This window comes from Pholcus phalangioides, unplaced genomic scaffold (genome assembly GCF_987345545.1).
Source record: "Pholcus phalangioides strain wild (caught in Gottingen) unplaced genomic scaffold, Ppha-v1.0 ptg000004l_1, whole genome shotgun sequence".
Taxonomy (NCBI): Eukaryota; Metazoa; Arthropoda; class Arachnida; order Araneae; family Pholcidae; genus Pholcus; species Pholcus phalangioides.
Window position 1 is genome coordinate 21,261,671 of NW_028301597.1, and position 15,728 is coordinate 21,277,398.

The 15,728-nt window shown below is 36.8% G+C and overlaps 1 protein-coding gene across 2 annotated transcripts in view; it reads left to right on the plus strand.

Moving 5' to 3' along the window:
• LOC149086743 (uncharacterized) overlaps window positions 1-15,498 on the plus strand; it is a 54,782-nt gene extending 39,284 nt beyond the window's left edge. Inside the window, exon 5 of one of the 2 annotated variants that reach the window (XM_089231097.1) lies at window positions 13,455-15,498. In XM_089231097.1, the coding sequence (XP_089087223.1) occupies window positions 13,455-14,191 (737 nt within the window). In that variant the 3' untranslated portion in view covers window positions 14,192-15,498. The remainder of the gene's footprint in view (window positions 1-13,454) is intronic. The other variant, XM_089231096.1, reaches the window with a different exon arrangement.
• The last annotated feature ends 230 nt before the right edge of the window (window positions 15,499-15,728 follow it).

A 15,728-nucleotide genomic window follows, 5' to 3' on the forward strand; every position in this document is an offset into this window, starting at 1 on the left:
AGGTAGAAACGTATTTATATAGATGAATGAAATACATATATAATTATTGTTTATTATACTTCTAGAAAGGATAATTATGTTTCTAAATCTTCAGTTCCGTCAGTTCCTTTCATGATAGGTGATTGCATGAGAGAAACAATATCCATGACGTAAAATTCCATTTGCTATATCTTACAATGGTGAACAATAAAATATTTTCTCACCTATCTTTCTAAGGAAATTCATTTGGTAAAGTTGTTATTGGACGAATCCCCAACACTCTCTGTGTTTTTCCCAACAAATTTGAACCGGGAAATAACCAAAGGTATTTGGAAGAGAAGAAATGGAGGGAGAGAGGGGAGGGGGGTAGCGCTGAAGTATTTTTGTGGGAGAAAAGTATGTATAGAACTAAAATTTATAAAATTGTATTTAAACGCAAAAGAGAAAATATCAAAAGCTAATAAAAGTTTAGTATTCCAAGGAAAATTAAAAAGCTTAATTATTAAGCTTTATACTGTTCCAAGGTGCAATATTTTTTGTTTCAAGGTAAAAGATGTTCCACCATTTGAGAAAAACATTAATAACTTTATCCACAGTCCTTGGTATAATCGGGCATTTGGTATGGCATATCCGGTAATTTAATAGGTTATTAGTTTCTAAATGTAGTTCACTAAACTTACAATGTTGGGAAGAAACGCGGCAAAAACGAGCACGCAATTTAGTTAATACCACATGCCTGCTTACAAAATGTCCGTCAAGATCACAGACACAAAAAATTTTAGCGTTTTTTTAAACACTTGAAAACACTTTTAAAATTTTAAAAAGTTTTTGAATCACGAGATTTAAAACCACACTCATTTGTGTGTGTGTGTGTTTAGGTTATGTATTTCTAACGTCTTTCGCTTCAAAAACATCTCAACTAGAATGCAATACTATTAAAACTATTTCTAGTGTTTCAAGGTTTACTATGGTTAAGGTACAACAATTTTCCCTATAGAAAACATCTCAGTTTTCGTCGTATGAAATCTCATTTCGGCTGTAAAGTAAAGCACACCGGGTGCTTCAAAATTTTTTTTAAATAAAAAACGCATTCAAGATCTTGCGATCATTCATGGTAATTTTATTACGACTTGAATAATAAAATAATATATACATTAAGTACAGTCGAGTGTGTCCCAAATTTGAAAATGGTAGAAATCGTCAAATCGTATTCCTCCGTATTATTGTCATTTTTTTTTTTTTTGTAACGAGGGAAGGAGACAAATATTCATGTTCTTGAAAACCGAAATGAAATTCAGGATGTCAGTGGTTTGACTTACAGTACGGTGATACCTCGGCTTACGAATTTTTCGGCTAATGACGATTTTTTTTTCGTGATTTTTCTGCCGCGGCTAACGAACATTTTCGTTGATATAGATGCACATGCTAACCCAACACAGCCATGTTGTGACCTGAATTTTCACGCTAATCTTCATCAGAATTACTGTCACTTCAAGTCCAATTAACTCATGCCTCCCTGCGGAATTTTTTTCCGGATGTACTTACACTTCTCTTTCTGAAGTTCTTTGATTCAAGAAAGAAAAGATTCAGCTAAAATAGAAAATGCATGGGGAAAAAAAAAGCTTATGTTTTTACAGCATGTGTTCTTTCAGTGCAAGGTTTAGCATCAAACTGAACAGTCCGGACATACCAGGAGCTTATCTTTTTCATCTGCATGCATCAGAAACAGAAATGCTCTTACCAAAACACGAATGGATGGGGTCACCAACGAACTCGACTGGGTTGTGTCAACACCAGCATAAGTAGACTGGTGTTGGTTGTGTACACAGTGTAAAGTAAAAAAAGATATGGGGTGTCTTATCTTCCTTTAAATTGTCCTTCATTCAATTGTGAAGTTGATTAAAATCAGCCCTCGTCCAGTTTTTGTCTTTTTTATAGCACTCTCTCTCTCTCTCTTTCTTTGGTGTTTCAAAAACTTATCTTCAAATTTTGGGAAGTACCTGAGAACGAGTTAAACAATTTTCCATAGAAACTTACAGGAAACCGCGTTTCTGTTAACGAACGTAATTCCGGAATGAATTATCTTCGTTAGCCGAGGTGTCACTATATCTCTTATTGAAGAACCGGATTATGACAAGAGGGTTTATAGCTGAAAATGTTTTCCTTGAATATCCCTCATCTATCACTCTTCTTTTGAAATCTAAACATGAAACATTTGATTTTAATTTCAGCTTTCAAAACTTGGACAATTGATTGTGAGAAATGCTAACACTTACGGCTACAATGAACATCTGTTTTCGCGTGGGAAGAAAATCTATTAAGATTCGTCAAATTATTATTTTTCCCCCAAATTATTTATGCGTTGGGGGAAAAAACTAAATTAAAATAGCTACTCACACATAGAGTCTAGCTAGTGTTTTGATGAGATTGTCTGATAAAAACGAAATTCAACTTTTTTTTTTCTCACCATTTTTCAGGTGGAAAATTTGAACTCCCATCATCTTGACCTTATCAATGTTCATCTATTTTTTCCTCCCTAATTCTCTATTTTATTTTATTTTATTTTTCGCCATTGTTATCGCTATCTCGTTCCCACACAAATGTCGAGAGTATGTTAAAGTTGTATTCTTGAGGATAACCTCGTTCCCTCTCCCTGTTTATGGTGTGAGTGAGTGACGCCTTTTTTATTTTTACCGCACACTCTTTCTCTCAAATGATCCTCCCTCAGCTTTCAATGCACACTTGAAACTGTCATGACTGACTCAGCGGAAATGTTTAACAAAAAAAAAAAATAATAATAATAATAATAACGAATTCAAACAAAATGAGCAACTTCTTTTTATCATTTCATGGAAAAAAAAATTCATCCTCATGCAAAATATTGAAAAAAACATGTTTTTGCATGTCAAGTGAAAAATACAGTCTTCATCTCTAAAGTTCTAAACACTCCATTTATAGCAAGTAGTTCAACGCTTTTAGAAGAGTTATTCTCTAAAACTGTGTATTTTACCAGTGGTTCTCAACCATGAGCCCTTGTGATGACCTTGGTACTTTCTAAGAACACGTGTGAAAATCGAGCAAACGGGGAGAATTCGTAATAGGTCACCAAGGGGACCACAGCTCCTGTGGCTCCTTGGTCCACAAAAAAAAAAAAAAAAAAATGTGGGGCACTCAAATGAAGTATGTCGAGAAAAGGCGGGACTACTTTTAGAACCCATTAGAACTGCCCGTAGTTACTTAAAGGTTGACACGGGAACGTCCACAAAAAAATAAGACGAAGTCCACGCCGATGAAAATAATTCAAAAAATTTGCAATTCGGAATTAGTTCATAATCTCGAAGCAAATAGTACATTCGATCCGACTTATAACATTTTTCAAAAAAAAAAAAAATCACGAAGATCATTGTAAGCGGGAAAACATTTCAAACGTGAAATTTCGTTGAATATTAGTGAAATTTGGGACCACGAAAATAAGTTGTGCTAAACGCACAGTGGAAATGTTGCAAGCGTGGGTCCACTGTATACAATGCCCCTAAAAGAAAAGTGGCTGGAAGTCTTGTTGGAAAATGATCCAGTACTCGTAGAAATCAGTGCTTATCGTCATTCCAAAAATATCAGCGTTAAAGATTTAGAATATAACAATATATGGAAAATCAATGAATCGAACGAAAAAAATGTATTACTGGTCAAAAATTTTACATGCTCTGGGCATGTCAGGCAATTTTTCGAGCCCTTTTCCTACATTCAAAACATAACAAATAAACATTAGAAATGCAATAAAATCAGCATCAGGTTTTTTTAACGTTATTTCAATAGTTCAAGCTCATAAAAGCAGAAGAAACATCGTATAACCGATATCCGATTATTTTGTGCACAATTTATCAAAATTATAAATTATTCTTTAGATTATTGTGAAATTGATTTCTCGGATAAAAAAATACGATAGAATGGGAAAAAATATAACCGAAATTTATACGTGTGAAATTACAAAGTAATATTCAAAGATGACGCTAAAAAATGAAACTAATTTATTTAGGCGCGTATGAAATCGAAACTTAAACTGATTTGAGATGAAAGAAAATTTGTTCATTGTCAAAAATAAAACTTAAAAGTTATATTAACCCATATTTGACTGCATCAAATTTATCTATACAGTAATTGAGTTAAACTAAAATAAATTTTATCAAATCAATAATTTAAAACATAAATTTCTCCAATAGAAGAGATATATAAACACATTTCTATGATATTCATTAATTCAGAAATTAATGTTTCAAGTCAACAGCAGAGGACGCTAGTTAATTTTTTTTTCTGGCATGTGAACCAACATAATTTTGATAGCTCTTTCGATATCGTAACCAAATTGCACATAATTTTTTGCATACACAATTACTGGTTACTTAAATAACTTGTTTGAGAAGTTTAAAAATCCTCCCCCTCATTTCATCAATTACGATGAAGAAAATCAGGCTGAGGGCAATTGACTTGTTGCGGGAACGCGTTTAAAATTGAAACCCTTCCATCTGGAGGGCAATCAAACGATCCCTTCCCTTAAAAAAATGGTTTTAAAATTTAAAAAAAATACTTTTGATGTTCTCAATGCTAAAAACATCTAAGTTGAACGGAATATGACCTCTAAAATTGGCTAATAAACATAAAACAATATCGAAATAGGAATTTACGGCAGGAAAAATTTTCAAAAAAAGCATTTTTATAAAAAAAAAAAGTTTGAAAATGTTAAAAAAAAAAGCATTTATGGCATTTCACCTGAACTTCCGGGCTCTAATTATTAGTCATATCGAATATTGAATGAACAGATACCTAATCTAGGATCACACTCGTTTTTGTTTTGTTTTGGGTAGATTTCAAGTGTTTTTGCTCGGGGGGGGGGGGGATAGCTTGGATCATTCTATCCAGCTTGATAAGATGGACATACATTGAAGAGCCAATTTCGAAATTTCAGTACTTTTCGTGGACTTTTTGAAGTGCTAGGATAGTACTAGTGCCATATTTGTACGTGTAAGAAGGGTGGGAATTACGGAATATATATATATGAGAAATGTAATCTCATTATGAACACAATATAATAAAATGCAACATATGTGATGTATATTGTGCGTAGTTTCACAAATTAGTATTATACACTCTTCCAACAGTTGTAAAAAACAGTAAATTTCTGGAAATCAGGAAACAAATCTACTCCTATAGTAGACATAATGATGGTGACAATAGAGCGACATTGATTGCAGAGCATAATGAAGATATTTTGAAATAGTTTATCACTGTTGCATTTGCGGCGATACCTGAAGGCAGATACGCACCCAGTATTCCATATTATCTGAATATTCTTTAATACAGTCGACGCCACTTATTAGAATTCATAGATAATGTTATAATTCGGGTATTGCTATCACTTTTCAAAGAACGGACAAGTATCATAACATGAAAAACAAAATTCATTTGTAGTTATCGGAACTGCGGATAATGTCATCAAATTTTTTCCATTGAAAGTTTTTTTTCGCATTCTGAAAAGCTAAGGCTTAACCAAGCTTCATTTTTTTTTCCCTGCAAGATATCGTTATCAGGCTGCAAGACAATGTAGGAAGTTAGAAGGTGTTCTCTTACCCTCCCTTTTTGACAAAAACATTTCCTTACTTAACGTCGTAATCAGTCCATAGCATTTGCTGTGATCCATATACATATGGAGCTGCTTTTTGCAATGGCCTTCTTATAGTGATGGGAAATGTATGACGGAAAAAAGCGCTTTCTTTAAGTTTTTGATCAGTTTCTTTCATTTGAGTAGATTCAAATTTGTTTTCCCTAGAGACTTTCTCAAGGGATCTATGAAACGTATTGTGTACATTAAAGAAAATATCGTAATTTGTGATAAACATTAGACAGTTCCATTCTAACGTTTCCCAATGGCTGAATAACAAAAATGAAGAATTTTAGGAGAGAAAAAGAGGTTCCATTTTTTTAGAATAGAATACAAAAAAGAGGAAACGGTTGAACACATTTTGCAACTAATTATGTGGGGAAAGAAAAACAGTTGTCCCATTTCACCAATACCCGTTTACCATACGTCCCGTTAGACCTAACGGAATGTATGGTTATCATACTCGCAAACCAAACTGTTTTCGGATATAGTTATCATTCGGTTATTGTTATCAGTAACCCCGAGTCCCTATGCGATCATATCAAGTGGCATGATTTGTACATAACTATTTTCATGTGTTTCAAATATGTTCTTCTTCAAATGCTAAGTTCTTTTAATATGACTTGAAACAATTCCTTTCCTTCCAGTGTTACCGAAGAAACCCAATCTGTCGGTTGGGGTTTCTGAGGCTTTAATAATCATCGATCATTTATTCGAAATTCTGAGGTGGAAGGGGTGGGATTTGGAAAAATAAGTGTAGGAGATTATGAGTTATTTTGAATCATTTTGCAGATTTTAAGTCCTGCTAGTTATTAGCCTTTAATTCGAAATTTATTCGCTATTCTAAAAGTTATCTTTTTTTTATATTTCGTTAGACAACTTCCGATAACTGCAGTAGAGTTATATTTCACGAATGAATAAACTCACAGATGGTTTTACGTGCAATCTATTCTGGTTGTGCGCACCTTAAAATACGTTTACTTATGATAGATGCTTACCGTATGTCCAAACGAATATCTTTTCACTTATTATTTTCTTCGCGATCCCGGGGCTCGTCGTAGGACGGTTCGTGGTCATCAATTTGTGAGCTGCGGCCACCACCACCAGAATGCGGCGAACAACAAACAATAGCAGCGGCCGAATGTATGAAAAATTGAGCTTAGCATTTTTTTAGGGATCGGTTTGATTTCCTCTTTCTCAATTAATTAATTTTCCGTTTCGGCCTCATTTGTTTGCGACGTGTATAAATTATAAGTGATAAATGGAGGACCCCTATTACCTCGTGCACCCTCTAATCACAGTGAGAAGTTTTACACTTTGAAACATAACTCATGTTTGAGAGATCCTTAAGGGAGAGAAATTTTCATTCTGATGTCGCGTTGCTATTCTGGGAATGCGCGAAAACAATGGGTTAGGTCACGCGAATATAAATACGTACTTCAATGTCTTTAAGGTGCGCGATCACGTAATTATCATACCGTATTCTTATTTGCTGGTATGAAGGCGGTATGTTCAGGTTGACGGGGGGGGGGGGGGGTGAAGTACCGCTCATACATAACGAAAGATATGAATCTATTCATATTAATTTATAGCATGTAATACGTATGTGCATATATGTTTATGAGGGGTGCACACGCGTTTTGTCTCGCGTAGGATTGTGCAGTTCCGTAAGATGGAGATTTCGTGACCAGCGTGGAATCAGAAACAGAAGAGGCATTGCATAATCATAAGATAAATGTTAATAATTATTATTTTTAAATAATTATGAACAATGAAGAAATGTAAAATTTCTGAATGTTAAGGTAAATATCTAAAATATTATATTTGTGAGTGTAGTATTTAGTTAGGTCAGTTCATCTGAGTCAAATTTAAATGCGAATTCCCCAAGTGTTTAATGATGATATTATAATGGTGACACAAAAACTTGTAATGACTTTCGGGCCTTTGGCGTCGGAGCCGGGGGTTCTGTGGGTGCTTGAGCACTCACGGAAATTTGTAGAGCTTGTCCCAGCACCTCCAGAATTGATTCAGAAATCGAAATTTCCCACACGAAACTTAATACCTTAATACAAGAGCCCACATTTTCGAAACACTTCCGACACCATTGATTCAGACAATAAATATGGATATCTTATTCCACAATCATGTAATCGAATGCGTCATCAAATAGCTCATTTGATTTTTCCTGGTAACAAGTCAGCATTTTATATGTTTGTTATTCTAATGTTAAAGAAGTTTCATGTGAGGGGCAAAAACACAGCGTTTAAAAAAATTGATCACAGCATTTTTTCCTAAGCCAAATAAATCATTGATTCTTTAGGCGTGTGTTGCAGCACCCTACAGTACTGTGAGACCATTTGGAAAAAGATGATTGAGGTGCGTTAGTTTCAGGAAGTGACCGGGGGTATAGGTGGAACAGAGGGGAGAAGGGGGTGATCACCCCCCCCCCCTTCAGTAAAAAAATTTGCATTTGTTTTACTGTCATAGGCAAGATAAATGAGGTGAGCATTCGCCCCTCCTCCCGTTCACTATGCATAAACTTGGTGATTCACTTCCCCTCCCGTTCGAGGAGCATGTATTCGCTTATGACCAGGGGTCTGTCCAAACTTTTTTGTAGGGTACTTTTTTTATGAAAATGTTCCTTATTTCTGTAAAAATTTCAGTTAATTTTGGGGAAAGTAAGTGATTTTGTGGAAAACGGAGCAATCTAGTTAATTTATCATAAAAGAAATAAAAAGCGAGTGAAATTTACGGTTTTGTTAATTTGTATTTTGTGAAGGGTCTTTTTTTCCGACCTAGAATTTAGTGGATGGTAAGGAAAAATTAGGTCCGGAAAACGGGCCTTTTTTAAATTGTGGTTGGACAAACCCCTGGTGGCATTAGCCGATAAGATATGTTTGCTTTAACTATGTAAAAAAAGCTTCATTTTTCGAAGTGCAGAGTGATGGTGGTAAAGTAAATTTTTATTTTCATCGATCGCCAAATAACTTTTAAAAATATTGTATTCAATACATCCATAAAAGTATATTGTCAAGAAATGCTAGTTTATGCTCTATAAGGCATATTATAGTATTAAAAATCACTCTTTATGAAGAGAAATCGTCTCATAAGGATGGATCACATCTACAAACGCTCACCGTGTCGTGCCATACCCGGCAAACATTCTTTAACATGAAACCAATGAACGTATTCGTATCTATCGTATCGTGACTGCGTAGGCGTACACAAACACTTTTATGTTAGAGCAGGGGTGGCCAACACGTGGCACGCGTTCCACAACTGGCCCGCCATGGTATCAGAACAGGAACGCGAATGCTTTTTATAAGTTGAAGAAATTTTATTCCATTTTTTACACAATCAAAAAAAGAAATTCTCTCCAACTCTTAAACAATTCTTTTCTTACGAATTGCCAAAGCTGCCAAAGCTATATTTAGCATGGTAGGGGTACTCTTAAAATAACAATTATGTGATGACTTACTGTTCAATACGATTCTGTTCAGTTTTTCATCCTTGCGCATAGTTGTTGGACGTCTCATGTGTACGAGATTCAGGATCGTCCGCAGTGGGGACATGCATTCTATAAAATAATTACATTGTATATACATCCATGAATTCTTGGGGAGAGGTTGCGGCCAAGCCCTCGTACAAAATAAAATTTATCGGGGAAGGGGAGGGCCCAGCAACTTAAGTCGTCATGTTCCGGTGCCTATGCCCAACATGGTGTAGGTAAGGTGTACTTTTCTACCGATATACCTAGGCTACATATACGAATTTTTTACTTGAAAATAAAAGTAATTTGGAACACACAAGAGTAACAAATTGAACATTTTCGTGAAAATAAGAGCACAGCCGAACAGTATTTTGTAGAAACAGAGAGAATGCTAGTGTTACGTGAAAACGGGATGTATGGTCTTCGTGTTGAAGTTCGTATAGTGGCACGCGCATCGGAAATAATTGATTTTGGTACGGCTTGGAAGAGGCTGGCCACCCCTGTGTATTAGAGAGTGGTTGCCATGTCTGACACAATACTGTGAGTGTAGATGTGAATCCCAGTAATACGGCTGAAATTCAGCTTACATAGAGAAAATTTGCATCTGTGTGATATTGGAGGACAAACACAGTAAAAATAGAACCGTTCATAAAAACTGGAATAGTAAAGACGTGGGCGAACTTGATGGTTAGGAAAATTTCTAAATTAAAAAATTCTTTGAATGCGATAAAATTTCCTATTTTTTGAACAAAGCTCTGCTGAAAAGATCAAAACTTGATGAAACGTTGGGATTTTCGAGAGGAAAAAAAAATAATGATATATTAGTCAGTATTTCTACTTAATTTATTCAAATTTCATCCTAGGGCTCTCATTTCGACAGGAGGATTTCCTTTCCTCTGATACATGTAGATGACGCATCTGATATTTTCGTGGAGGAGGCCATGTTTCAGGGATTCGAGATCAGGGAAGAAAAGCGCAAGATGAAAACGCAATAAACTGACACGTGGCTCGTATCATCTTTCAATGCCGAGTATCTTATACAGTACTTACCTGAATTGTTCGTAAGAATATAAATAAAAATTCCGAACGAAGAAAGAGAAGAGACAAAAAAAAAATTGGGCTGGGTATTTAAAGTTGTTCTCGGGAACCGTAGCACGTGTTTAGATTATTTCGAGGGTCGAGCCCTAAAAAACATCATTTAAAACAACGTCGAGGAATCGTGATCCATGGGCTTGGTTAATGGCACGTCATTTTTCTTCCGGCAATCACGGCACATCTAATGCTTGATTCTCTTTTCCATTGGCTCTTAGTTTCACTCTCCTCCCAATAGTCAACGATTGGATCTAAATTATTCAAGCTGTATGTCATTGGTTGAGAAAATCGCCCCTGGACTGGGCGAAAATTCGCAGCCGGGAGTGGTGGGGACGAGAATAAGGCACAAGATAAGAAGTTGAATTGTATGATATAATGATATAACATTCCCCACCGCACATCATACTTCTCTGCAAGCCTCCTCATTTTGCTTCTCTTACAAGTGTATCTTTACCCTTTCTTGAGATTTAAAGAGCACGAAAACCTATAGGGGGACCGCAAGGCGAATATGGAGGGGTGGGGGTACGCATGCCCCGTGTTACATCATCAACGTTCACATCATCCATACACCTGGGTGCATATTCTTTGGTCCCTCTCCGCCGTTCCACTATTCTCTGAAGATCAGCTATCAGTCTGTATCTGTTTGCGTGCATGAATCGTTCTCTTTTCTATGTCTCGTGGGCATGTTCACGTATTCTTGACTTTAGGGATGGGCTCGGTATTTGATGGCGAGGAATTTCATGAGCCGCCGCCATTTTGTGCCGTGTACGAGCTAATGCGTGTTTTCGTACTCACCTTTCTTCCCTCGCCACCACAATCATTGTTATAAGACTCGTGATCGGCTGATATCTTTTTCAAGTTCTGCAGAGCTCTTAACAATACTGAACTTTGGTTGCTGGGTTGGAAAATGAAAAAAAAAAAGAAGAGCTAAATCGATGGGATTAATTGATAGCTAAATTATACGAGAAACACACACACACACTTGAGAGCCTGATTTCCCGTTCATTTAAGATTGATGCCTTCACCTTTATGAGGCGAAGCTCTTATTGTTCTCCTGGGATTTATAAGGTCGTATTAGTACCGGATGAGCGATTGCTAATTATAACTGTTCGTAATGAAGGAAGGAACTCGTTGCAAGTGCCATAAAAAAGACACTGGAAAATAATCGTCTTTTTTTTTTTTTTTTTTTTTTAATTTGAACGAAATATTCCAGTACAGATCTTCTCTTTAATATGAAACTGTGAAATCAATAAGTTGATTTATTTTGCATTACAGTGTGTAAAAACAAATTCAAAACATACTTCTCTTTGAAGTGATTTTATATACGAATACTTCCACTCTTACCCCTTAAACTGCTTCCATCGCTTTTAGATTATGACCGTGTGGCCTGCTCGATCATCCTATAATGGTTTGAATAGCTTTCATGAAATGAAATTTTTAAAATGATGTACAGATTGTGTGTCCGAATATATGTGTTCTAGTTTTTATGTTTTTCTTTAATTATTTCTCTCTCTCTCTCTATGACAGGTTTGCTTGTACTGTTCCCCTTCTCTCACTTTTCGATTCTATTTGATCTATGTAACGTCTGAGTTTAAGTGTCATCTACCTTTCACAAAAGAAAACTAAATAAAATCTAAACCGTGCTGGGGTGAAAGAAAAGGGAGATTTTCTTGCTCACTGAGGAAGAAGCATACCTCTGATTATTTGCGCAGCTAAAGGGTTAACATTCGTAAAATTTTATCGATATATCTCTTCTCTTTTTATGGCTATTCCGAAATTTTTATGCATCGAAACAAAGATTATGAATACTATAATAATGGTGATTGTACGTAGGTTATTCTGATAGTAAATGCACATTGTCATTTCATTTCAATATACATTTTATAATATGCATGATATTTTTACAATATTGCTTCCCTCGCACTTTCTCACGCATTATAAATTTCACATTGACTACATTTCAAAGTTTTGAGACGTATGCTATTCCTTTGATGGGGGGAAAGGAGGGTAACACTTTTTTTCAGACCTCAGATTGTTCAGTTACACTCTGCCGAGAGTTCTGTCAGGTTAAAAAAAAAAGCCCGTTGTCTCCGTATTAGCTGTTTCAAGTCAAACTCTTGTAGACTCATATCTGGACTGCATGGCATGTGGGGCGACATTTGCTACATTTCTTAGTTTCACATCATCAGCAAATCGATCACAGTCTTTCTCAAGTGAGCGTGCATTGTGTGATGTCCCAGTAATGCACTGCCATTTTACTCATACAGCATGGAATTCTATCTGTCATGGTGATTTCTATGTGATCATAACGTAAATGCATCTTAATCATAAACTTTGATCGTGAACATTAAAATTTTTCGGATTACCGCAATGTTTCTCAAAGTTTACGCGTCGCATGTCCCAGGTGCGTCACGGTGAGCTAGCAATATTGATGTGCACCTGTTTGGTCACATGGAAACTTGTGATCTTTGTCTATGGTCAGTAATCAATGCCAATGTTCGGTGCTTTGAAACTGTTCAATGGTTGGACAGTTCGGGGAAGCCGTAGATAAACATTTATTCGAGCAAGAACGCCGTGGTTGACAAAGGTTTTAGAACTACTGGGGTATTGGAATGACGTAGTTTTGATGGGCAAAGATATGTGGTCTCCACTCATTTCTTCACTCGTTTTTACCGCTATTTTTAATACTATCGACTGCGGTTCAAAGGCGATTCATCAAAATTCACGATTGGTCGATAGCAACAATTTTAAACATGCTTGGCTTCCGACATCCAGTCTTGCGTTCAGTAAATATGTAATACGGACGTCATCTTCGACACTCAACTGTCACCGTACAGGAATTGCCCACGGACGATATCTTTTGACAGTTTTCCGCTCAAAACTGCTTTCAATCTGAAAACGGATAAACAGATACCCTGCTTAAACGGATAAAATCCTCTGGCACCAATTTCTCCCATAGAGGAAATGTTAAAGTTCCCCCAATTATGATTATTTCACCGACTTTCCCCGCTTAATTGAATATAAAGCTGAATAGTTATGATTGTTTTTAATCGGATGATTTTTTTCGCACAATCGGAATTGGATACAATCGGATCGTTGATATTTAATTAAGCGGGGCCGACTTCATATATAAGTTGGTAATGTCCTCGAAAACCAAAATTTTTTCCAGGATTCTGAATCAAGAATATGATTTGAGGATTCGAAACTAATTTTTTTTTTCTTCATGCTCTTTTTCAGGATGCCTATCGCTAACAACCATAAATATCCGTCCGCTGACTCCAGACTCGGCCAGCACTACTTCCAGTAACCTGCAACTATACCTGCAGTACCTTGACTTGACCGACTGCCAAAACGTCAGTGATTCTGGTCTTCAACAGATTGCTCAAAATTGCCCTCAACTAAGTCATCTCTACCTTAGGAGGTGTTCGTTAATAACGGACTGCTCCCTCAAGGCCGTTTCCTGTTACTGCCCGGGACTCCGAGAGCTTAGTGTCAGTGACTGTGTACGGATCACGGACTTCGGCCTGTACGAACTAGCAAAACTGGGCCCGAACCTCAGGTATCTCAGCGTTGCCAAGTGCGAACAAGTTTCGGATGCAGGAGTGAAGCAGATCGCTCGGCATTGCTACAAACTCAGGTACTTGAACGTTCGCGGTTGCGAGGCCGTCTCGGATGACGCCATGGAAGTCATAGCGAGATCGTGCTCTCGCCTGCGGGCGTTGGACGTCGGCAAGTGCGACGTGACGGACAACGGACTCAGGATGATCGCTCAGAACTGCATCAACCTCAGGAAACTAAGCGTGAAGTCGTGCGAATTGGTCACGGACAACGGGGTACAAACCATTGCCTACTACTGCAGGGGTTTGCAACAGCTGAACATACAAGACTGTCTCATAACTTTGAACGCCTACAGGACGGTCAAGAAATTCTGTAAAAAATGTATAATTGAACATACGAATCCCGGTTTCAGTTAGTAGTCGTTACGTGTACATTAATTAAATGTCCGTGTGTGTCATCTATTTATGATTCAAACCCCCCCCCCCCTTCGACGACGCCTGAATACTTTTACATCTTATCTCAGACTTAATCCCTCTGTATCATTTCTCCGAACGCACTGCGTATTTTTCCTTCTGAAACGATAAGGCATCCACCACGAGGCCCAAGCATTGCATGTGTCAGCGTCAATTTTATCCAAAGAATTTACATGCAGATGTAATGATGAGTGATTCGATATATTCTTTTACAGGGTATTCCAATGAGTGCGTGCGTGATTTCTGCAGATTCTGATAGAAATCATATAGACGAGCTACGGCCGTAGCTTTCATCTTAGTGTCACAGAGGGACCATAGAACACAAAAGGTTAAGAGCCCCTACTATGGATTATCATAGTCATAATATGGCTACGATGTTATGCGAGCCGGTACCCCAGTGTTTCTCAAAGTGTCTGTCGCGGCTCCCAAGGACGTCGCTGGTGACATTGATTTGTGTGCCTATTTATGTTTGAAGTGGGTTATTTTATATGGGAAAATATCCACAAAATTATTCTGGGAAGGAAGCCGCAAATGAATCATGAATTAGGTGGGGGAGCCACGGGTGACGAAAGTTTGAAATACTGCGGTATCCTATTTCAAGTAGTCTCTTCCACAAAGAGCAGGCAGACCTTCAACGCAGTTCCTGCATGAAAAAAAATCAGGCATTTGCCATTTCTCACTTCAAAATATGGAAGACAGGTGGCGCCACAGTTTCACACGATACGAGCTTAACATAAATACTTTAGTGCCCCACATACACTCAGAACACACGTCCCGGCATGAATCAATTCTTTACAGCAGGGGTCTTCAACCCATGGCACACGGGCCAAATGTGGCCCTCCGAGCTTTTTGCTGTGGCCCGCCAACCATTTTTAAGAAACGGCCGCTTTACACGATTAAAAACGATTAAATTCCAAAATAAATAAAATTCTTTGAAGTACTCTGGCCACTGTGTAATCTGTGCTGCTGTATTTAGAACTGTGAGACACTTCCAGATTCAATGGTAAGGCTGTGCATTTGATGCATTAAAAGGGCCATCATAGCGAGTTCGGGGGACCAGGAGCCAAAACTGTTTTTGAGGCTTGATTTCATTTCAGCTACATATTTCAAGAGACCAGATTCAGCATCTAAAAGCTATACATAACCATAGAAATTAAAGAAATGCTAATAAAACTCCTCAATGAAAAATAATTTTAGAATTATTGAAAAAAATAATTTCATAACTAATGGAAATCTTATAGAGTTTATAGAAAAAAGATAGATTAATGAAAAAAAATAGTTCAAGAATTGTTCATAGTAATTTCATTGTGAAAGTAATTTCAGAATTTTTAAAAGTAATAATTCACGGGAAAAAAAAGGATCTTTAAAAGAAATAATTTCACAAATAACGAAAATTTAAAATTAATGAAAAAAATAGTTTCAGAATTGTCGGAAAATTTCAGATCTAATAAAAGAAATAATTAATTAAAAGTAATTAATG